General features: G+C 39.1%; 1 protein-coding gene across 1 annotated transcript; it reads right to left on the reverse strand.

Moving 5' to 3' along the window:
- Positions 1-880: 880 nt before the first annotated feature.
- DLST (dihydrolipoamide S-succinyltransferase) lies at positions 881-25,436 on the reverse strand. The gene is made up of 15 exons (XM_001367895.4): positions 25,288-25,436; positions 24,114-24,147; positions 19,413-19,461; positions 18,024-18,076; positions 17,825-17,899; positions 17,309-17,364; positions 16,168-16,279; positions 13,045-13,206; positions 12,685-12,761; positions 10,750-10,847; positions 7,403-7,533; positions 5,051-5,124; positions 4,458-4,541; positions 3,306-3,473; positions 881-2,457 (listed from the first exon to the last, which is right to left on the reverse strand). Exons 1-15 carry the CDS (start codon positions 25,348-25,350, stop codon positions 2,323-2,325), a joined length of 1,371 nt encoding a protein of 456 aa, XP_001367932.1. The 5' UTR covers positions 25,351-25,436; the 3' UTR covers positions 881-2,322.
- Between the last annotated feature and the right edge of the window lie 468 nt (positions 25,437-25,904).

Consider the following 25,904-nt stretch of genomic DNA (forward strand, 5'->3'; position numbering starts at 1 on the left):
GTGTGACAGACTTAAAGCGCTAAAACTTTAGCAGGAAGGATGGTCAGTTTTAAGAGATATTCTTACATCCCACCATCTAAGTATGTTTCCATGCTAAACACATAATTAAGGGTCTCATGGCCCACCACAGTAGATACTAGTTAGTACTTGAATCTAATTTAGGGAAAAGACAACTAAGGAAAAGCAGCAAATGCCTTTTTGAAAAATAAATAAGGGGGGGGGGCAGCTGGGTAGCTCAGAGGATTGACAGCCAAGCCTAGAAATGGGAGGTCTTGGGTTCAAATTTGACCACTCCCCCCCCCCCCCCCCCACTGCCTAGTCCTTAGTGTCCTTCTGCCTTGGAACCAATACACAGTACTGATTCTAAAACAGAAGATTAAAGGAAAACGAATAAATAAATAAATGGAAGCTGTGTGATTCCTGGAAATCAATCTTGTACTAGTTTACAGTTAACAAGTATATACTGTACAATTTTTAGATTATGAAAATAAAGTTGTACTGAAAATTTGGAAAAAGGGGGGGAGTCATGTAACTCCAATTTCCTAACCCATTACACTCTTCTTAGAATTGATAATAAGATTGAAGGGTTAAAAATATATATTTTAAAGTAAATAGACATCAAGAGAGTGGAGAGGAAGTGCTGGGGCAAGAAGTGAGGATATGATGTTTCAAGTCTGAAAGCTCCTTTTCTTCTGTGAGCAGTCAGTAACATGGCTCTCTCTTCTGGCCAATTAGAATACTGAGGCCAACTTAATCCAAAGGCATCAGGAAACAGGTGAAAGATAGAACAGGATGTGGCTCTAAGAGTCAATGGTTCTTTTGAAAAACTAGCAAGCTTGTCCTTCATCTTTTAGATAGGAGGCCAGAAGCCAAGACACGGTTTGAGAACATTTCCCCTTTAATTTCATTTAAAATTGGATTCTTTAAATATTTTAATTACAAGTTCTGTATATCGGAGATAGAATAGTAGACACTGCAGGCACTCAGTACTGGATTCCAGCCTCCTCACCCCTCTCATGCTGGGCCCTGATAAATGGCCCCATGATTCCAGCAGCCTCAGAACTGGGTATTTGGATACATATCAATGGATTTCCAGTAGCCCTCACAATAGGAAGTATATACTTAAACATTTTCCAAGGGACCCCAATGATTTTGCCCTCCAATATTGAGCAGTACTTCAAAGAGGACTCCAGGCATTTCATTCTCTTACACTAACAACTCACAGCTGGCTTTTTGCTAAGGTGGAGAACTTAAGGAAGTGTACTGTCCTTATCTTGGCCCTGGGCTAATGTACCCAGAAGCCAATATATTGCTTCCTCTCCTCCACCAGCCCACAAAGACAGACCAGAATTGGTCCACATAGGGTAGAAAGACCAATTTGAACTTCAAATTAGCAGGCAGCAACAACTAGTTGGAAATTTTCCAGACTTCTCAACCAAATTCTACCTCCTTTGTTCCACACTTCCACCCTAGAATGAATATGGTTCTAAATGCAACACCGTTGCTGGTATGATTGCTAGGAACTTATAAAGAAAAGCAGGTGAGCACAGCAAGTCTGTGCAGAGATGGGCCTTTTTGCTGAAAGGACCATGGTCTAAGTGCAAACCTGATGCACTCTCACTTCTGGAGACACAAATTGAAGTCTGTTAAGCTAGCTTGCCCTCCTGCCCTTGACTTCCCTCTAACCTCAGGCCACCTGGTCTGTGCTTCCCAAAGAGGTAGAAGAGGCATTTTAAAGCCAACACAGGCTACCGAGGCTAGAAGGTGCCCTTTAAGAAACAAAGCAGCATCTCTTCCCCTGTATTTGAGTAAAGAAACTTTGCACAGGGCCCAGAGTCGGATAGATCAGAGCCAGGGCGATAGCTTCATAATTCTGGGGGCCAGGATCTTCCTCCTGTGCCTCTGAGGATGTCAGAATTTTGGAAACTGGGCAAGTGTAGGACAGAGGGGTTAAAATATCTCTAGTGGTTTCTCTATTTATACCGCCATAGGGAAAAAGCAAAATCATCTCTGGGGAGGATGCATGGAAGAAAGGCTAGGATATTAATGAGGCTCCATCAATTCTCTCTCTCTCTCTCTCTCTCCCCCTCCTTTGAGCATAATAAGGAAGTAAGAGCATTCATTTTAAGACAAAGGCAGTGGAGAGAGGGACAGGAATGCCCTAAAAGGAGCTGTAGCTGCTGGTTACCTAGTGCTCTGGCTTCCTTTAAGTCAGCAGCATTTGGGGCTGTCTCCCACCCAGCTGACCCAGGTACACATAAGGGGGTAGGGGAAGACTGGTTTTCAGTCTCTGTGAGTTAGAGCTTTAGAGTGTAACTTTCTCTAAAGGTCAAGTAGCAGGACACGAGGATCCTCCACTGCTGCCTTGATTTTTCGAAGGAAAAGCACTGCCTCTCTGCCATCAATCAGTCGGTGGTCATAAGTCAGTGCTACATACATCATGGGCCGCACTTCCACCTAGAGAAGAGACAGAGAGACAATCTTCTCTGTATTGTATCAGGGCATGAAGAAAAAAACAGACCAAAAGACCCAGTTTTCTTGGCTGTGCCTTCCTGAATTTTCCCTTCTGTGTACTTAGGGTTCTTGCTCCATCAAGTATAACACCCAAGAGGGGAAACCCCATTTAATGACAGTGTTCTCTGACCAAGAACATTAACTCTTTCCTCTTTTATAAGCTGTTCTACAGGCCAGAAGTGCTCCTTCTGTCAAGGAATCCCTAAAATTCCTTCCTTAAGGCTATCTTCTTATCTGAGTACCTTTAGACATGTTCCCTTCTACCTATCTAAATCCCACCACCCATATTTCAAGGCCCAGGACCTACCTCCTCCTCCATTAAGCTTTTCCCAACCTACAACAGCATTCAATGATCTTTTCTACAGCACACAATATTATCTAATTGTTTTGTCTTTTGCAGGTTCCCAATTTTAAGTTCTCTCTCAATTAGACTGTAAGTAACCTCCTTGGGAGAGGGAACTATGTCCTCCGATGGTGCACCTCCACAGTGCTGATAATATTACTAAATACATAGTAAGATTCAGATACCTTTTGGCTAATCTTAGATAACAGAATGAAACTTCTCTCACAGTTCCAGGAACTCTGCAGAACTCTTTCCTGGGACTGTGGGGAAGCTTCTACAAAGCAGTGTTAATAACTAGCATAAAGTGGAGCTGAACCAGATAAAGGCTGGATTTGCCTCGCCATCAGAAGGTTCTATAAAGCAAGTCACACCTCGGTATGTGCAACTAGTCTTTATAGTACAAGGCAAGTGATAACACCATAAAACCTCACATTGTAGCAGTTCCTACCTTGCCTCCAATAGCAACAGGCCTATCAAAAATGCCATGCATGCCCAGGATGGCCGACTGAGGGGGGTTGATGATGGGGGTCCCAAAGAGGGAGCCAAAGACTCCTCCATTGCTGATTGTAAAAGTGCCACCGTCCATATCTTCTATGGCAAGCTCATTCTTTCGGGCCTGAAAAAGACAAGTTTCAAAACCTATTCACAAAGAAAGAACAGATCGAAGCAAATCATTCTTCACTTTATTTCCTCAAAGAATTTTTCTCTGGTGTAAGCAATATATGTTGTTTCATAACATGACACAGGTAGAAATATGTATTGCATGATAACTTATGTACAACCTACACCATATTACCTGCTACCCTGGGGAGGGGAAATGGGTGGGAGGCAGAGTACGTGGATTACAAAATGACAGAAAGTATTAAAAATTATATCAACATGTAATCTGGAAAAAATTAAAATTAAAAAAACTTATTTATTCAGATTTTATCTCTCTACAAGCTGAACAATTAAAACTTGGGTCCTCATTTACTGGGGGATTCAATCATGTTCTAATCAAACACTGAGGACCTGATTCAATTTCTTTCTTTTAAACTCTTACCTTCTGCCATAGAATCAATGCTTTTTATTGGTTACAAGACAGAAGAGTGACAGGGACTAGGCAATTGGGGTTAAGTAACTTGCCCAGGATCACACAATAATGAAGTGTCTAAAGCCAGATTTGAACCCATGACAACCTCTAGTTGTCCTATCTCTAGTCCTGGTCTCAATCCACTGAGCCACCTAGCTGTCCATGACCTGGCTCAATTTCTTCTAAGTTCTTCAACTGAAACAGACTTAAATAAAACAGAAACTCAAAACAAAGAAATTCAATTAGAAGTTCAAATAAAAAAGACACCTCATGACAAAGGGCTCCAGTGCTTTTGCATTCCCTACCCCCACCCCTTTCACTCTATCTTCAGGTCACCAGGAAGCACTGATTTATTAACATTTTGGAATTCAATTAAAAATAACTAAAAAAAGACCATTTTGGGATCCTGGTTCTGCCAATGAAGGCAGTCAAGAAGTCAAGTAAAGACTGGTGCTGGGGGGGATTTGCTTGCCCACCCTCTAATTTTCCCAGCTCTATGTTTTTGTTACTTCATTGAATTTTATTTACCTTCTCTCCCAGCTCATTTATGGTTCGTTCGATGTCTGCAAAATTCATCGTTTCCACATTCCTAACAACTGGTACCACAAGTCCCTGCAGGGAATGAAGCACCAGTTTACAGAGGAAAAAAAAACAACGTATTCTTGGTACTTAATGATCTTTATATAACACCTTTCCTCTGAGGAGCAAGAAACATTTTTATAATGCTAATTCATTAAGATTCCTGGAAAAAAATCTTTTAGAGATAGGAAAATAAGACACCAAAGTTAGAAGACTTGTCTAAATGAATGATGGACCAGAGTCCTCACCCTAGATCCACTGATTCCAAAGAGGCCAACAACTTTCCCCAAATGCCTTGCTATTTCACTATTATTCACAGCATATAGGATTAGGAGGGTGGCAAGGTTAGATCTAAATATGAAAAGGCAAAATCTAAATAAGGTCAGTATAAGGCTTCTTTTATACCAAGTCTCGACCTCTCAAACCCCAGCACCCAACTGTCCATTAAATAAAAAGAAAATGGAATCTCCAAAGCAAATATCTTCTACCTACCCTCAGAGGCAATGCTATAGCACCCAATACAGTAAACCCAATTTACATACCCGTGGAGTGGCCACAGCAACACTGATATCGATATAATCCCTATACACAATCTCTTTGGTTGTGTCATCGATCACTATGAGAGAAAAGACAAAGGTTATTATTAATACACACTCCTCAGAGGTGGGGTTTGGGTGGGGATAAGAGAATATCTGTACAGCAAAATTGATTTTTTTTTCCTTACTCCAATCAGTCACTATTATTCCTTCTCTTGGGTCCCAGCACTTTTTTTTTTGGCAACATTTTCCAACATTCCCTTACGACACTGCCTTGCACACAATAAATACTCGATAAACCTTATGAACTTTGTATGAATGTTCTTTTTAGCAGAGGAATAGGAATAGTATCCCTTAGTTTAAGAAGGAAAGAATATTTCCTAACCTGAACAAGACTAAAAGGGCAACCTCTACATATTTCAAATTAGGAAAGAATGAAGACTCTTCCTGTTGAAAGTCACAACCAGTCTTTCTTGCTCAAGCAATGAGAAGAAGTCAAATGAATTAGTCCTAGATGGTGAAATGGATAAAGTGCTGGGCCAGGCCTCATCTTTCTGATTTCAAATCAGACACTTCGTAGTTGTGTGATCCTGGACAAGTCACTTAACTTCATTTGCCTCAGTTTCCTCATCTATAAAAATGACCTGGAGAAGGATATGGAAAACTACTTCAGCATCTTTGCCAAGAAAAGCCCAAATGGGGTCATGAAGAGTCAAGACACAACTGAAAAACAATTCAACCAAAACAGGGTGCTTACAAACACAGGTAGAAGAACAGAAAGGTCAAGCTCCTGGAGGGCAGAGGCTTTGTTATATTTTTCTCTCCCTCTCTTTTTTTAACCCTTACCTTTCATCTTAGAATCAATACTATGTATTGGTTCTAAGGCAGAAGAGGGGTAAAGGCTAAGCAATGGGAGTTAAGTAACTTGCCCAAGGTCACACAATTAGGAAGTGTCTGAGGCCAAATTTGAACCTAGAACCTCCCATCCTCTCTGGAGCTGGCTGGTCAAAGGGAAAGAACATAGATATGTAAAAATATGTACAGGGACACTTTTTTTGTAGCAAAGAACTGGGAAATTAGAGGGTGTCCATCAACAATCCTTTTTTCTATTTATTGTATATAGAAGAGTTTATGTTGATTTGTTTATCACATTTGGAGTAACAAAATTTCAAAAAATTTCTTATTAAAACAAATGGCATGAACTATTTCTCTCAAGGTTGTTTACAGTTCTTTGGGAGCCTTGCTACCACTGATGGCTAGTAAAAGAATTTTTTATTCAATATCAAACCAGGAGGGAGAAACGTATCTAAATGAAAGGTTAAAAAGAATACTATCTTGTTGAATCAAATATTCTAAAGTGAAAATAAATACAAGGTTAGATTCTATATAAGAGTAAGTGAAGGATTCCTAGCTGTATTACCTCTGGGTAAATCACTTAACCCCAATTTCCTAACCCTCAGCATTTTTCTGCTTTGGAACTGATACTTGGTATCAATTCTAAGGAAAAAAAATATAGATGAAGGATTCAAGTCCAAAGATCAGAACAAACAGTTCTCCCAGTAAATTAATTCCCATCCCCTCCCCAACTGGAGATAAAAGGTTGCCATGGAATGTGTGTCATGTACAGACGTCACTCTCTTAGATAACATTGAGGATGGGTGAAGGTTGCCCTTACTAAGCTTTGTACATAAAAAAGAGGTAACTTGCTCATAAGTATGGCCTCACAAGAGACATAGGATAAGAGCAGTAGAGAGTGATGGTGATGATAGAGCAATGATGGCAAACCTTTTAGAGAAGGAGTGTCAGGCCCTGCCCCTACCCTAACGGCCCCCCCCCTCCCCCCCCGAAATGGAGTGCCATAGAGCCGGCATTACTGGTCTAGAGTCAGGAAGATCAAAGTTCAAATCTGGCTTCAGAGAAGCTAGCTGTATAACCTGAGTCAAGTCATTTAAACTTAGTTTGCCTCTATTTCCTCATATATAAAATGAAGATAATACTAATACCTACCTTACAGAGTTGTTGAGAGAATGAGATATTTGTAAAAGTACTTAGCACCATGCCCAACACATAATAGGTGCTATATAATATTTATTCTCTTCTCCTCTCCCCTCAAAACGTTGCTTGGTGCCAAGACTAACTCTAAAGGTTTTTATTTGGAAATGAAAAATGTTCTCTAATGGGAGAAAACATATAGGCTGAAACACATTATGCTACTGTTTTAGGAAGCTAAAAATGAGAGATAATGAAGAAGCTCTCATATGAAATATTTATTTTTCTATGCCAGTGAAATAAAGACTTTAGTTTCGAGAATACTCATCACGTGTGTGTATGTGTGCATCTTGGGCCAAGTGAACTCACCTGCATTTACTACTGGCTGCTCCTGTAAAGCAAAGGCAGAGGCCTTCACAAATGCTGACATGAAGCCTAGTTTCAGGTTGTGTTTTTTCAGAAAAGTGTCTTTGTGTCGGGCCCGCATGTCCTGGATGTTACTGCAAAAACATATTATAAACACAAGGGAAGCATTATGTGCACACCTTCACATGTTTCTAAATTCAAGTATAGATTTTTTCTTTTTCTACTCCAACACCTCATTGTGGAATAAGGCTGATAATAGATTCCTGAAGGAAGGCAACTCAATTGGAATACAAATTAGAAAAATTTTGAGTATAGGCCTCAGGACAGAATTACTAGCATTCCAGGACTAGTCTAACTAAATTCAGAGAGGCTCATCACAGGAATATTCGCTATTGTTATTCTTTTTGGCCAGAGCAACTCATGAAACCATCCATTAAGGTATGAGAGAGGCGTATAATTTTCATTGATGAAGGTACCCATACAAAGGAATTTTTACTGAATAATAGATTAGGCAAGCATTCCATTAAAATTCCCAACTTCTCTAGGCTCCCTTTAAACAAACTGTAAAATGGTTCACTAAAGTTTATCATGATTAATTTGTTATAGTACAATGGGAGGCAAGAAGAAATCAATGCCAATCTGCCTCTAATATACAGTATACCCATTGAAAGATCTCCAATCATTTTTTCAAATGATATCGTATAGCTTTTCATTGGCAGAAAATGCACACAAAAAATCATATCTAGTTTATCTAGTGTGTTACTTGGTTAGAAAAACATTTTTTCAAGGGCCCCAAAATTAGGGCATGACTTACATCTGCTATGTTCCTTGTTTGGCTAGGGTATTAACTCACCAGATGACAATAGGAGCACAAAGGTGACTAAGTGGGCAAATTAACTATATTTAAGGCCCCACAAACTGCCCCCAAAGCAGCTTATGATCAAACTAAGGATAGCTATTAAAATAATGTGGCCCCCATCCAGATAAATAGAATGGAAATAAATAGTTCCCCACCTTTTCAGGTTCATTGGTGCCAGATAAGTGTCATGATATTTAAGAAATGGGATTTTGCCTCATATAAAGCTTGGGACTTTCAGCTTCAGCCTTTCCCTTCTACCAGAGAAAGCAGAACTTTATGAGAAATTTCTGGAAAGCTGTTGAACAATATCCACCTGCTTTTTGTCTCTCTCATAAGCACTATCGTCTAGGAAATGGTTTTCCCCATAATTTTATCATTGAAATATCTGTATTTATCGGAACAGATTCCTGTGATGGAAATTGAATTTAGGTTTGACTCAGTTCCAAAGCTCAGTTCCCCCTATAATAGGCCTAATATAATATTAAAGTGAAAGATAAGATATGACACAACTTTAACTCTCCTCTTCAGACCTTTTTGTCTTTGAAAAAGGAAGTTTTCCTAGGGGGGCTGATCGGGTTTACAATGTTTTCCTGAGTCTAACCTTATTTACTGCTAGGATTACCACCCTAAAGACATTACTGGATCCCAAGACACAAGAGCTGCAGAAGAGGGAAAGAGAACTGATAAACATCTTTGCTCTCAAACCAACCCAAATTCCATTGCCTAGGTCATTAAGGAGCTTCTATTTCTGAGTCCTGACCCTTGGTGACAGAGGCTGAGGCAACTAGGGAGAGGAGGTGGTCTCAAAGAAGCCCCTTTTGAGTGAGGCAATGGCATAAACACTAAAGGCAATCAAACCAAACTAGATTATTAGATGCACTGAGACCCCGGGCCATTGTAAAGTGACACCCTGATTAGCTACTGAAAGGAGCTGGAGATACTACATTTCCCCTTCTGTTTTGTCAACTCTTTTTCAGAGCCACAAATATTTACATGTTTTGTCTTAAGGAATTGGGTAGAATTTCAAAGTACAATTCAATTTATGTACAATTTAGCTTTAATGCACTGTAATACAAGCTGTTTTCCCTTCTAATCCATTACCACAAGGTCCTTCCCTGCATCAAATAGGCAAGAGAGCATCCTTGTGGCTTTTAGGAAGGAAACAGCCAAAAGACCCTGCCTCAACTTCTCCTGGTAATCAGAACAAGAAAAGTGACAAACTAAGAAATCTCAACATTGAACTACTTTAACACACACCAGGATATTTATCCATAAACTTCTTCTTTTCCACAAAATCAAATTCCTTTTTGAAAAGCTGGATGATATGCTCCCAAAATTATTGCTGAAAAAAAAGTAAAATGCTTACTATGAGAAGAAATGCTGATAAGCTGATTTCTAACAATCCCGAAGAGCGGAACAACTTTGTCAAGAGTCATATACAGGAACCAATAAGGACAGCTCAGAATTAGTAATAATTTTATCTTATTTTTTAGGGAACACAGTACTATAGCCCATTTTATAAAGTACCCATCCCAGTTTAGAGAAAACAGAATAGGAAAGGGCCATACTTTTTGATCTGTATAAACCATCGTTAGAAGACCAGGTACAGAAATGGGCAATAGTTTAAGAAGGAAGCAAAATATTGGTTCTAGGACACGTCTTTTACTAACAATCATTTTATGGAATGACAGGTTATTATCAACAGAGTTCAGATACAGGCAGTGCTGGCCATATTTTATAGGCAATTGATGCAGGAACTAGAGGAACACAAATATAGTAGTTGTACATTCTGGTTTGAAAGAAGCAATAATGGGAACTTTTGCAAGAAATTATCATCTATTTCCAGTTTATTTAACATATGAAGAAAAAAGCCTGAAGATGTGACATGATGTATTCAAGGTCATATAGTTAGTAGAAAACAGAGATTAGATGGGAGCAACTAGGTGGCAAAGTGATTAAACCACTAGGTCTGGAGTCAGGAAGATGAGTTCAAATCTGACCTCAGACACTTACTAGCTGTGTGTCTGGCCAAGTCACTTAACCCTTCTGATCTCAGTTTCTCATCTGTAAAATGGACTGCAAAAGGAAATGGCTGAACAAAAAAAAAAGTTTTGAGCCCAAGTTTAGTGTCCCTTTCACTTCATAACACAACCTTAATATTGAAATGGCACAATAAACTAATAACTCAGCCTCCTTCTCTCTGTTCAAATACATTTGCCACTATGAATATATCTAAAGATTTGTTGCCCTTCTTATCTTTTTGGATTATTGGATATATTATCTTGAGATCAGTTCTGATCCCAGTTTATTGCAAAATCTCAGAAACACAATGCCTTGACAGTCAATAGGCAAGGAAAACAATTCAGTGTTGGTTAAAAAAAAAACAACACCATTCTTTCTGAAATCAATATTGAAATCTCTCCTAAGTATAGGATAATAACCATCATTTCTCTATTCTCTAAACACAAAGAGATGGGGTTACAATTCTCACCTCATATCAACCTCATTGAAAGTAGTCAGCATTGCACATACATTCTGGGCTTCCTTCAGACGCTGAGCAATACGTTGTCGCATCCTGTTCATTTTTACCTAAAACAGAAAAGAGTGTGAGCCTAGAAAACCTTAAGATTCTTGAGATCAACTCTGATCCCAGTTTAGCCCAAAGCAGTATCAGCACTGGAAGGCACAGGGCTGAAGAAACAAGTAGGTTGGTGTGATTCCACACAACAGAGTTCTACTTTGCCCTTTTTGGTGGTGGCCTTTTCAAAAGATAAGAAAGCCGTACTTGCTTGGCTTCACCTTAAGTGTTTTGTGATTGTGGGTCCCGGGAAATGGTTTTGATTTTAAAAATAAAACCCAAATCATGCACAACAGCAACTACTTATAGAAATGCATGTCTTATGCAAAGGAAATCATACACCAGCACTTCTGAAATTGCAGTTTTTCTAGGCAGTACTGCCTTGTCAGGTAAGAAACCCAGTTGTTTTGCCTACACTTGAGGTTTTTGTCCTGATGGTAGCAGAAACAATTTATTCAATAGTTTGTTGGGCATCTCTGCTAAATAGAAGCACTCCCCAAATCATCTCTCTCAAACATCTGAGCCAACAGAGGCCTTGCAAATGATTATTCACCAAGGGCATGTCTTAGGTAGTTATTTTCAATGTATTAGTTGTGAAGCACTTAGCACAGTTTCTAATACATAGTAGGCACTATATAAATGTTAGCTATCATCATTTATCATTATTATTTTTTCTTTTAAAACCCTCAGCTTCCATCTTAGACTCAGTATTATATTGGTTCCAAGGTGGAAGAAAGGTAAAGGCTAAGCAATTGGGGTTAAGTAACTTGCTCAGGGTCACACAACCAGAAGTGTCTCAGATCATATTTGAACCTAGGATCTCCTATCTCTAGACCTGGATCTCAAAGCTATTATTATTTACTACTAATGACAGGGACAAGGGTAGAGACTAGGCCTGTTATTTTATTCATAAAGCAAACCTCCAAGAAAGGAAACTGCAGGCGGACCTTTCTCTGTAATATAGTCTCAAGAACTACCTAGAGCAGCAGTGTCTAATTCAAACAGAAAAGGGGTCACAGCTGTGACCATGTGCTAATATTATCTCTGTTCTACAGTATTTTTACTTATTATGTAAAGAGCAGCCTTCACGGTGCTTTAGAGTTTATAAAGTATTTTTTTCATAATAAATTTGCGAGGAAATTAATTTAAAATATTGTATAATCATTTTTTGTAGGTGAGGAAACAGATCCAAGTAAAAGTGACTTGCCCAAAGTCATCTTTGCTAATTGCTGAGGACAGAGTTAGAATCCAGGTCCTTCTGCTTTCCAGTTCACTGTTCTTTTTTGTCATATATTCTGTTTCTTAAGGAATCAGTTGTGGGCAAGGGGAGCAAAATTAAATTTACGCTCTTTATAAATAGCTACAAGGCTGATTGTTCCTGTCTGGCACTATGCTCCCCAAGCCAGTGTTTACAAATCTAAATAATGCCTCATATACCTTTCCTTTGTTTCCTCATCCCTAGAAAGCTGATGGGGCTGCCCTTCTTAAGGCTCCCAAGACAAGGTGAAGAATGAACTGTTTCTTTGTCAGCTTCTGACTGAGCTGGCTCGCCACCCCCATATTAACTTTTGATCTGGGATTTCTAATCATTTTGTCCAAAACCAAATTATATTTTGACATCAGTATGGAGTCATGAGCTCTTGAAATATAAGTGAAATCTACATAATCAAGGGTACAGCTTGCAGTAAGGTACAACCAAGGGAATAAACTCTGAGCAAGAGTTTCCTGAGGCAAGTTGTTGATTTGGTTGTAGCAGCCTAGAAGCTGTCACTGCCACATCTCATCCCCCCTCCTCAGTAGTGCCTTTATCACTCGAAACCTGGCATTCATTAGTCCTCAGCAGCTTACCCTATGTTCTGAACGCACACCTTTGCCAGCTCCTGGCTCTGCTGCTGAAACAGCAGCAGAGGGTTTTACTGCAGACACTGGAAATGGAGAAAAGGTATAAATACATCAGGAAGGGAAATGATTTCTCCTGCTACCTCTTCTATCCTTTACAGCATCAAGTAGACTATGGGCACTTAGTGAAAGTACATAAAGAATCTGCCAAAAACTGCATTGAAGGATCCAATCAGGCCTAACTGACAAGAAGCTCATTAGGAAGGAAGGAACCCTTGTAGACTTGGAAGGAACTGTTACAAAATGGGACAAGAGGAACTTGATGAACTACCCCTGCTTCTACTTCCTGGAAACAGAAGCATTGCTTACCAGGTTTGGTATCAACAGGTTGTGCTGAAACTGGGGGCACTGGGGGCATCTGGGTGGGTATAGATGCAGCAGGTGGGGGAGGGGAAAGAGGAGCTGCTACAGAATCTGGTTTAGGGGCTGCAGCAGGAGGAGCTTCAGCTGGTTTGGCTTTAGCAGGAGCAGCTAAAAAAAGAGAAAGAGTCTTTATTACACATACATATAAAAGCTGGTTGATATAGGCATCAAGAAGTAAAGCCCCCATCTCAGCAAGAGTTGCACTCCTGAACAATTATTGCAGAGGTTGAAATGAAAACAGGGTCAGTGAGATGGAGGTGAGAAGTGCTACTAGTCCCAAGGCTCCTTGCTTCTTAGTGCCACTGCTCATCTTTTAACGCCACAATCAAACAGGAAGCCAGGAAACAAGAGTCCATAATATGCTAAATATTCTCTATGGTGTCTTATGTGGGAGAATCCTTTAAGTAACTGTTGGGATGCTCAAAATAAAAGATGAATTTTAGCTCACAAAAGTTATTACACAGGGACAGCTGGTGGCTCAGTGGAATGAGAGCCAGGCCCAGAGATGGGAAATCCTGGGTTCAAACACTTCCTAGCTGAGTGTGCCTGGGCAAGTCATTTAACCCCTATTGTCTAGGCCTTACCACTCTTCTGCCTTGAAATCAACACTTCGTGTTGATTCTAAGACAGATGATAAAGGTTTTAAAAAAAAGTAATTATACAAAAGTCTTGAAGAGGAACAGTATATACCTGTCATTTCAATTTAAAATTAGTTTTTCATGAAAAAAAAAACAGAAAAGTAAAGCCACAAAAACAACCTGATGTTCTAAATTCTGTTTTCAATCATTCTTTATTGAATGTTTCTACTGTGGAAAGTGGAGAAACAAAAAGGTATAAGACATATCCCTGCCCTTAAAAATCCCCCTACATGTTCTAAATTAGGTTATAGCTCTTTGTGCTAATATTTCTAGTGTCACAAATATTCTCAGCTCCTACCTGGTAAAACGCACTTAAAAAATTAAGATCCTTCCTTTCTTCCTTCCTAGGGCAGCTAGCTGATGGTACAATGGATAGAAGGGCCTGGATCCACAAAGATTTGAGTTCAAATCTGGCCTCAGACACTTAATTAGCTGTGTGAACCTGGGCAAGGCACTTAATTTTGGTCTCCCTTAGTTTCCTCATCAGTAAAATGGATGTAATCACACCTACTTCACAGGTTTGTTGTGAGAATCAAATGAAATAGTAATTGTAAAGGCTTAGCACAGACCACCTAGTTCACTATAGCACAGTGACTGCTATAAAAATATAAGATTATGATGATGATGATGATAATGATGATGATGTGATACAGTGGATACAAATATCTGGACCTGAAGTCAGGAACACCCAAGTTCAAATCAGACCTTAGACATTTACTAGTGGTGTCACCTTGAGCAAGTTACTTAACCTCTGTTTCAACTATAAAAATGAGGATAATCCTCCCAGGGGTCAAAAAAGTCAAAAAAGGGGATTCAAATTAGAGAAGTAGAAATATAATAAATATAAAATATTCTGAAAGTCACCAAAATCCTCATCTACTAACTCCATGCCACTTGCTATCTCAGAGAAGAGAGGTTGATTTTATTTGGCAAATATCTTTATAAAACATAGCAAGGCATATAAATTCAAAGCATTTCATAAACTCTAGTCTCCCTCATACTCACAACTGTGGGGGGAAATGTTTCATTAGACATTAAAGATAAATTCTTACCCATATGGGAGTCTCTTCTTTAACTCCATAATGTAAGAGGTGAGAATCTAGAATTCCTCAAAAGGTACTTTCTATCCTATTATATATTTCCTCTCTCTCCACCTTCAGGTAACAAGTCTTAGTTTAATAATGACCCCCAACATCAAGTGGTTTCAATTCTCCATTCTGTTCAATGGTCCCTATAGTTTTAGCTCTTTAATGATCAAGAAAGCAACATGGCTTTAATGGAAGCAGAACCAGAAGAGAATTTAGGTTTTCTTCTATGTAGTCTACTTACTAGCTTTATTCTGATTCCTCACCTAAACTCTATTAAGGTTGTATGAAAGACCAAACTACTAATATTTTTAACCCGAGTTAGAACAGCTGCTAGGTCTGATAAGATTCTCAATTCATTAAAAAGTTTGCTTTGCATAACCCTGTGTACTGCTCTGAAGGTCATCCTTTTCTCCTGAGGCTATGCTGGATTTCTACTGTGCAGTTGCCATGGCTCCTATTGATAGGCTGTTGTTTCCCTTGGATGCAGCAGACATTTCCCAATCTGGGTTCAGAGATTTCTTCCCTGGGTCTGATGCCACCCTTAGCAGTTGACTCCTTCACCCCTCCTAGAAGTCATTATAGCTAAGCCCTCTTTGTCACATCCACCAAAAAGAAGGGAATCACTCTATTACATTTTTAAAGCAGAACTATTTCAGGGACAGCTCAGTGGATACTCAGGCCTGGACATGAGAGGTTATGGGTTCAAATCTGATCTCAACAAATGCTTAGCATTGATTCTAAGACAGAAGGTAAAGGTTTAAAACCAAACCAAAAACTATTCCTATTCAGAACAGGATGGATTGAAAAATAAACTGTGACATGCTTTGAGCTCTTGGATTCAGACACAAAATGAAGTGCCTCTTCCTATTACAGGACCATCCTCTTTACTCTCTTTCTCTCTAAAACTGTGTATTGGTTCTAAGGCAGAAGAGTGGTAAGGGCTAGGCACTAGGGGTTAAGTGACTTGCCCAGGGTTACAGAACTAGGAAGTGTCTGATCCAGATTTGAACCTAGGACCTCCTGTCTCTAGGCCTAGCTCTCAACCCACTGAGCCAACTAGCTGTCCCCCTTTACTCTCTCTTGAAGAGATAGAAGATCCAGAAAGAAAGATGTGCCTAGGCAAGGAGAGAGCATTTTGGTGTGTTCTACTTCATTACTATTCCTTAACTCTCAAAGGTACGTCAAGTTCACACTCAACAAATGTTACCACTCTTACTCCCTCACCTAAGGTGGCTGGAATGCCAAGAAGTTCCTATGAGGTGGGAGGGAATCAGTACTTTATTCTCAGTCCCATCTCCAAGGTGGTGTGTTGGAGACCATGACAACAGGAGCTCCTTCCTTACCGCCAGTTTTCCTGAGAGTGAACAGAGGGGTTCCTCCTTCCACTTTTGCTCCATCAGGTACCAAGAGGGCTTCAATCACTCCATTTGCCGGTGATGGAACCTGCACAGAGGTCTGGAAAATGGAAATGAGTTGAGGGAGGCATCAGAATTTTTATTCAATACTAGAATCAAGTTAATTTTGCACAGAAAACAGCAAGTACAATACACCAAAAAGGTAAAAGATAGCCATTTTTCCTTATAAAACAGTAATAACTCCAGATATATTCAACAGAGAATACAATAAGGGAATTAGTACTTTCAGCTCTTATTCACCACTCTGATGAGCACCACAGATATAGAAACAAAAGTCGAATTTTCCCTTCCTTCAAGAAGTCTCCATTCTGTCGAGTGGCAGGGAAGACAACAAAATACATACACAGTTCAATACAAAAATACAAAGTTTCAGTGGGGTAGGAAGGTTCAGGAGAGCATTTACAGGAAGCTCAGAATTCTAAATGTGGAGGGGAACAGGGTGTACATTCTGCCTAGACTTGAGGGAAAAACTATGCAAAGGTACTATAACAGGAACAGGAATCCCCTACACAGGGAACATCTAAACAGGCCAGTTTGGCTGGAAAATGAGAGTGCTTGCAGGAGTTTTCTGTACAAAAGCATAGAGATGTGGCCTGGAGCCAAACAGGGAGATCTTTAAAAGCTAGAGTTAGTATTTCACCTACAGGAAGGGAGAGTTGCCAGGGGGCTTTCTGAGCAGAGGAATGTGTGACAAGGACAGGCCTGGGCTTTAAGATGATCAATTTTGCAGCTAGCCATGCCCATTTCAAGAAAACAAAAGCTATAACACCACACAGACAAGATTCTCCTTTTAAGAATACCTGACAGCTAGGTGATAAAAGTGAAAATAAGCTTTGAAAGGTTTCCACTCATAAGATTAAGAACTTCTAAGCACTGTTACAGTTTGAAGTCAGAGCCAACTTGGAAAAAAAAGAAAAAACCCCAACCCAACATTTACTCACAAATTCAACTATTTCATTAACAATTCTTTGTTAATTTCATTAACAATTTTTTTCTAATCTCCTCTTTTGGTGGCCTGAGTAACTAAGGGAAGGGCAGTAAGAAGAGACCCAACACACACTAAGCCTACCTTATCTGTTTCAATTTCACAAACCACTTCATCTTCTGAGACTGTGTCTCCAACAGCTGAAAAACAAGCCACTGTCTGTCAAAAGGGAACATTCAATAATAGGAGAAAAACTTTAAACATCATATATTCAGGGGCAGCTAAGTAGCTCAGTGGACACAGAGCTAGGCCTAGAAACAGTAGGTCTTCGGTTCAAAATTAGCCTCAGACATTTCCTAGCTGTGTGACCCTGGGAAAGTCTTACTTAACCCCCATTAACATGCCCTTACCACTCTTCTGTCTTGGAACTGATATTTAGTATCAACTATAAGACAGAAGGGAAGGATCTTAAAAAAAAAAAGTGCATATTTTCAACAATGCCATTTTCTGAAAAGGTATGGAAGAAAATATACAGTATATATTGGATCCTACTGACCAAAATACATTTATGTTTACTTGACCTAATTAATAATACCTGGAGAAGTATTTGCAACATGATATTTAGACATACGGAATAAAAAGAAGAGTACCAAATCTTACCTTTTTCCCACCTGACATCCCCCTCTGTGACAGACTCTGCAAATGCTGGAGTTTTGACTGTAATAACATCATTCTCTAAATAGGGAGGCAGAAAAAAGTCACATCAATAGCCACCTTTTACCACTATTTAGTTTTTGCTCTTTTCACTTAAATTCCTCTCCCAAGAGGGCAAGGAACTATTTAACTCACAAGTACTTACTGCATACTGCTGTAGTTCTAAAGAAGCGAACATTCAAGACAGAGTCGTTTACGCTACAGAAAAAAATATCAACAATTAATTTCTTTAATGGGCATGCTTCTCACTTCAAAAATCTTAGTTTTGGTTTTCATTTTATAAAAAAGCACGTGCTCTCCATCATAGTCAAAATTCCACTCCAAAAAGATTTTGTTTCATATGCTATAGCAGCATTCAATATGTATCATACATATGATCAATGTAATTCATATAGTATGCAAAGAAACCAGACTGGTCTTATTCTTTCAAATGTTAAACTGGGCAATTTGGTCTCTTGACACCTCACCAATGAATCAAGTTCTTTCTTTACTTTTTAATTTAAATTTTCTCTTTTATTCAATTAATTAAATTCAAGTAATATTTGTTATATACTTACATATGGCAGTATGCCAAATCCTATGGAGTTCCTACCCTCTAGTTTACAAATTAAAGTCAGAAGCAGTTTACATAAAATTCTAAATTATTAATTTAAAAAAGGTAAAGTACAAATTGTATACTATACTTTACATCCCTATATATATTGTATCAATGTGTTCTACTAAAGAGGCCATGAATTTTTTTAAATGTGACATTGATGTGACAAAATGATGTGACAATATATCTCTGTAGTTTCACATTCTATTTCAAATATCAGTCCTAGGAGGCTTTACTGAAAAACTGAAGTTTTTTCTTTACATTCCTTCATACCACTTTATCTTTTGGGGAAGAAAGCTATAATCCAAACCCTTCTCAGAAACATCACTTTTAGTTGTTATGAGATTAAAATAAACAACTAGTTTACATATGTATAAGCAAAATGGATTTAGATCAAAATGAACATTATTAAATTGGGTCCGATTTTTAAGAAATCAGAATGGATATCTAGTAGGAAAAAAAAGATTCTAGTGAAGCACAAACAAAACTAGGAAGAAGTTTATAACAATAGGGAGCACCTTATTTGGTAAACAGTTACTCCTAAAAGGAGCCAAACAAATTTTTACAAAAAGATAAGCTATATAAAAATATAAGCTCTTTGAGAGTATGGACTGTCTTTACTTTTGCTTTTTTTTTGTATGCCCAGTGCTTAACACAGTGGCCATCACATAGTGATCATTTAATAAATCCTTGTTGTCTGCTTGCCTTTACCCATGATGGAATGCACTTCCTCCCAAACTTGTAGAGTCTCCAGTTTCCTGAATACACTGTATGCACATACTTTACATAGTATACATTTTAAACATTAGTTAAAACTAGCTATCATCAAAAATAATTCTAAACCTTCAAAACAAGAGTTATGATTTTTGTGCCTAGAAGCCAGAAATCAAAAGACTTCCCAGATATCTCAGGAATCCACAGCTCTCAAGTAACACTTACACAAACTTTTTACTGTAAGGGTAAGCTGGTCCCTGGCACAGGGAGACACCTGCAAGAAAAAAGAGGGGGGGAAATTTAGCTGAAAGTATTAGTTATTACTTTATCTTCCAAAGAAGCTATTGAGAAATACCAGGGTTTTCCTTTGCCTCCTATACATCCCTGAAAATGGGGTATAGGATCAGCTTCAATTTGTGACACATAATATTTTTAGGGAAGAGCTAGGTGGCTCAGTGGATCAAGAGCCAGATCTAGAGACTGGGACATCCTGGTTTCAAATTTGATCTCAGATAATTCCTAGGTGTGTGACTGGGCAAAGCACTTAATGATAACCCCTTATCGTTCTTCTGCCTTGGAATCAAAACACAGTACTGATTCTAAGATGGAAGGTAAGGTTTTAAAAAAATATTTTTAAACCACATAGGAACCTTGCTTGAGGTCCCATTCCCTTGGATAATAAGCAGACCATTTCTCCATTCATTTGATTCACATCCCCTTAGCTTTTCTTTTATGACTTTTTAACTTAGCTGCTCTCAACAAAGCAAAAATAACTCTTTCTGGGAAAAACCCAAGCTAACAACAAACCTATGGGGAAAAAATGCTCCAAATCAGTAATAATTCAAGAAATACAAATTAAAGCACTTCTGAGCTTCTATCTCACACCTCTCAGATTGGGGGAAATGACAAAAAAAAAGTCAATGACAAATGTTGGAGGGGCTCTGGGAAATGGGCACCCTAATGCACATATTGGTAAAGGTAAGAATTGGTATGACTTTTCTGGAAAGCCATCTAGAACTATGACCAAAATGTCACTAAATTGTGCACATCTTTTGACTCAATAATATCATGTCAAGCCCTATAACCCAGAGATCAAAGAAAGAAAAGGACCCATATGTACAAAATTATTTATAGCAGCTCTTTTTGTAGTAGCAAACATGAAATCATCTATTGGGGAATGGCTAAATGAATCAGTATATATAGTAGACTATCAGTGTGCTGTAAGAAATGACAAAAAGGTCAGTTTTAGAGAAACCTGGGAAGATGTACAGGAACTGATGCAGGAAGAGGTGAAAAGAACCAGAACAATTTATCCAACAACAACAATAATGTAAAGACAAACAGCTTTGAAAGACTTGAGAACTCTAGTAACAAAGACTTAACTATAATTCTAGAGAACTGATGATAAAGTACTGCTTGACAAAGTGATGAACTCAAGATGCAAAATAAGATATGTTTATAGATATAGCCAACAGAAGAATTCATTTTTCTTAAATATGATTATTTGTTGCAATAGCTTCCTTCTTACCCCTGAAATGAGATGGGGGAGTAGTATAAGGAAGGATAGGGAGAAGGAAAGAAGGAGGCAAAGAGTGATTTATATAGGTATAAACTTAAAAAAAAAAAACTAAGCTATACATGATATAAATCTTCAGTTTCATGTACAATATTTTTATGTTTTACAATATATTTGAAATTATCTATCTTATTTGGAATTTCTGTTCAGAATAAAAGAAAACAAAAACAAAAGAGAGAACAATCTTTTCTTCACCGACAAATTGTTTTAATATCCTATCTTTCCCATTTTGCCACTGGTACTCTACAATGTAACAGTATCAACAAACAAGCTTATTAACAACCAATCACTTGAAAATAATCAGAGAAATAAAATTTAAAACAACTCTGAGGTACCATATATCATCCATCAGAATAGCAAAAATGATAAAAGACGACAAAACTCAGGATGGGTGATGAAAAAAACCTAACTTACACTAACATATTTATGGAGGAGTTGTGAATTAATATAACTATGCAAAAAGGCAACAAGGAATTATATAATAAAAGTCAAAAAATGTTTATACCCGTTATCCTACAAATTTCACTTTGAGATTTATGCCCTAAGAAGGTAAGCATTAGAAAAGAAGGACCCATGTGCATAAAAATATTCACAGCAGCACTTTTCCTTTTTTCCAAAAAATTTCTGAACTTGACAACAAAAAACACAAGCATTTCCATATACAAAATAGAATGGAAAGAGAATTGTACATAAAGATGCAACTGTGTATTATGATGAGCTTGCTTTGATCTTTAAGCCTAATAAATTCAACATGTCATTTTCAAAACTGTCCTGTTTATGTGTTTCCTACTGACCCTAGTTCTGCTTTCTATTCACTTTTATAATGGACCCATTTTTCTTACTTTTTTTTAAATCTGGAAATTACACCACCATCCCTAATCCCTGCCCTGGGGTGTGGGGGGACAGATACCTCTACTTCAGATATACATATACAAGTAAAACAAATCCCCATATAGGTCATGTCTGAAAATGGATGTCTCATTCTGCACCTTGAGTTCATAACCTCTCTATTAGGAGTTAAATAGTATATTTCAGCAGCATTTATTTTTCAAATTAAATTTTCATTTCTAAATCCTCTCCACCCATTGAGAAAGCAGGAAAACAGAACTCATTTTAAAACTGATAGTCAGGCAAAATAAATTCCCAAGTTAGCCATGTCCAAAAAGAAAGGGAAAAAAATCTGTTTCAATCTGCAGTCACCACTTTTTTACATGGAGGCCGTGAGTGCTCTGGAATTGTAGTTGTTGGTATTTCACCATGAGTGCTCTGGAATTGTAGTTGTTGTTCTGATCTGTTATTAAGTCTTTCAAAACTAATCACCTTGCTGATATTGCTATTATTATATAATAAAGTGTTATACAGATTCTGCTTATCTCACTTTTTATCAGTTCATATGAGTCCACCCAGCATTTTCTAAAACCATTCCCTTGAACTAGTAACAGTATTATTGTGTCAAAGGGTATGCTCAATTTAATAGCATTTTGGGCAAGATTCCAAACTACTTTCTAGAATGGCTTTAGTACTTCACAGCTCTAACAGTATATTAGTGGGGTATCTCAGTGGATAGAGCCAAGCCTGGAATCAGGAGGATATGGGTTCAAATTTGACCTTAGACACATCCAGTGTGACTCTAGGAAAGTCACTAACCCCAATTGCCTAACCCTTGCTCCTCTTCTGCCTTGGCAACAATACTTAGTATCCATTCTAAGATAAGGTAAGGGTTTATAAAACAAAACTGTATATCCAGTTTCTCACAGTTCCTCCAGCAAGTCATTTTCCTTTTTCATCATCTTAAACAATCTTAATGGGTTCAAGGTGGTACTTGAGAATTGCTTTAGCTTACATTTCTCTAATTATGTGTGATTTAGGGAATTTTTTAATATGGCTTTTGATAGCTTAAATTTCTTCCCCTGAACTTGCCTATTCATATCCTTCGATTTTTTACTAATTGGGGAATCAGTCTTTTTCTTACAAATTTGACTCCGTTCCCTAAATATCTTACATATGAGAGCTTTTTCAGAGATGCCTACTAGAAGCATTATTTTTTTTTTAGAAGCCCTTACTTTCCATCTTAAAATCAGTACAGTGTATTGGTTTTAAGGCAGAAGAAAAAGGCTAGGCAATGGGGGTTAAGTGACATGCCCAGGGCCACAAAGCTAGGAAGAGTCTGAGGCCAGATTTGTACCTAGGACCTCCCTTCTCTAGGCCTAACTCTCAATCCACTGAGCTACCCAGCTGTACCTTAGCATTAATTTTTTAAAGCAAAAAACCTGTAACAATGATATGCCCCACAATTATAAGAATTGCTAAACAAATTGTCCTACATGAATGTATAATGAAAGGATTATTGTACTGTAAGAAATGTATAGCAAGAATAGAAAAAAATAAATGCAGATCCATTAAGTGAGGCTGATTGAAAAAAGCAGAACTAAATTGTATACACTAACCAACTCAGTAAAAAATGGTAACATCAAGTAGAAGCAAAGGTAATAGTAAACAGAATGAATAGTGTTACCTTTGCAAGTATGTGGATCTTCATTTCTTTTCTCAAATCAGTACATAACAATGATATAGGTATATGTGCCATTATTCCCAACTATTTTCTTATGTTTCTAAAGTTTGGGGTTGGGGTACATGTTTTTCAATGTTCTTTGCTTTTATTCTATGATTGTTTTCAGGAGGGAAACATTTTAAGAGTAGAGATATTCTATTCCAAAGAAGTCCTTCCACTGACATATTATTCTTATGTTGTAACATTTAACCTATTCATTCTTCAAACTATTAACATTTTACTTCCTATCCTGGTTGAGAAGAAAGACCCTATAATGGGAACTTTTCAACTTATGCTAACTCTCCACAAATTCTACAAGAGGGTGAAAATGCAGTAACTCAGCTATCCCTGTAGATGCAAATTCTGTAGGACTAGATGTTCTAAAATAGCACACCCCAGAACAGCTTGAATGATTGAAGCAGCATGGTATGATGGGAAAAAATGCTGGATTTATGATCTTAAAGTCACCCCTCCTTTGAAACCTGGAGTTAGCCTGACAACCCAAAGTTGCATTTCTAGTGCATTCCACAACAAGTCCTTTCATTTCAATATTTCAATTTCCATTCTAAAATAGAGGGAATGTTTATTGACAATAATTTTCAACATGCTCATGAGAAAAACTGCTTAAGTATTCTTAAACCTAGCACTTATATATTTACTTGTACTGAAATTTCTCTAAATAAGGCATCACTCTTTACAGAGAAAAAGTGATGCTTTAATTGTCTAAAATAAATGCTCTGTCCAGAAGAGAAGTTGGATTCAGAACCAGACTACTTTTAAGAGGAAGGTCAAAACTTACCAGGCAAGGAACGCCTCCCTAAAGGGCAGTTCCCCTGTCAAGAGAGAAAGCATTACCAGTATTTTCCAAGAGATTAGATAGGAAAAATTCCCCTTCCCCATCAAAACACACATACACACAAATGAAAAATTCTCCCTCCCCATCAAAACACACATGAACAGTCCCAGGACTGGTAAAGAGAGGAGATTTACAAGGGCCCGGTGTGTAAAGAGTTTAAAGTGGAAAGAATGAAGATTAGACCTATGATTTCACTGGTACAAGAAGCTCTAACAAAAGTTTGGATAGCACCGCCTCTGCCGGCACAGGAGTCAGCACGTATCAGAGAAGGGACTTGACCCCAGGTACCCCTAGCATCAGCTCTCTATTCACTCTGCCATCCTGACTTTTTGAGAAGTGGCCTTTTCCAATATTCAAAAAAATAAATATCACCACCTGCACACCCTGAATCTCGAACACTCACGACAAAAGGAATTGATGGTTAGAGAACTGGTGTCAGATTGACCCGTGCTCCTCCTGGCTTTGGTAAAAGGCATTCTCTCCCCCTACAGAGAAAGAATAGTGGGCTCTACGGGGAGGGACTAAACAACTTGGTTTTTTAATTCTTGGCATCCCTAAGGGGTGAAACTCGCGGAGGGTGTGGAGTGTCCGGGCGGGGAGCTGCGCGACCGAGGCCGTCCCCGCCCCGTCTCTGGGGTATTAATAATAGTTCAACAGCGAACCTTCGGTCCCTTGCAGCTCAGCGTGGGGGGTGCAGGAAAGGACTGTCTTTTTAGAGGTCAAGAGCAGGAAGAGAAGCCTGACCTCAGTCCCGATCCCACGCCTTCCGGGGCCCAGCAGCAGGAGGGCGCGAACGGAGACCTGGCCCGGGGCGCATCAAAACCCCAAGCCTAAACCCCCCCCCCCCGGGTGTCCCGAGCGGTGACAGGGGAAGGAGGCGGGATACGAGGGCCACGCACACCACCTACCCCCCGACGCCTCTCTGGGGACCAGAGACAGACGGCTCCGAACCTTGGCCCGAACTCTCCCGCGGCCTCCTCGTCCCGGTGCCCTTGGTGCCCGGGCCAGCGCCGCCGCCCGCCCCGCCCCGCCCTGCCGTTCCCTCCAGTTTCTGTGGCCTTGCCCGGACCCCTAGCGCGTGGTCTTCGCTCTAGCTTGTATCCCGCCCAGCTCCTACCTTCTGGAAGGCGGAGAGCGAGCGACTAAACGCCCGAGACACGCAGCGGGAACGGGACAGCATCGCGATCCGGGCAGCGGAGCCTAGGGCGGGCGGACACCGGATGTAGGGCCCGGCAACAACCGGAAGCGCGGTGGGCGGCGCCACGCGAGTGGGACAGGAGGGGAAGGGAGGGTTGTACCATTGAACCTTTATGCGGAGGAGAAGCCAGGAGGGACAGAGGCTGAGCCTGAGATTTTGTCTGAACCTCGAACAAATTCTAGGTTTTTTTTTTTTTTACCTCCAGCAATTGAGGGCGGGCACCATTACCTATTTACTTTTTAATTTTCATAAGTAACTAACAGTGTGCTGCAAATAGTAGGCACCTAATAAATGTTTTTATAGATAACTAATATGAATGGCCAAAACTGGTTACAGTATCCCTAAGAGCAATACCATCTTAGCATAAGTGCTCTCCTTCACTTCCTCTTTTCACTATTACAAGTTTTTTGTCTTCAGATTTGACACTTTTGAAGCACTTGAACGGTTAACCATCCATCTCCTCCTCTTGGTCTCCCGGTCTCTATATAGTTTATTGGGGGGCAGAGGGAGGGGGAACACTTCTTCCTTCTTCACTG

This window comes from Monodelphis domestica, chromosome 1 (genome assembly GCF_027887165.1).
Source record: "Monodelphis domestica isolate mMonDom1 chromosome 1, mMonDom1.pri, whole genome shotgun sequence".
Taxonomy (NCBI): Eukaryota; Metazoa; Chordata; class Mammalia; order Didelphimorphia; family Didelphidae; genus Monodelphis; species Monodelphis domestica.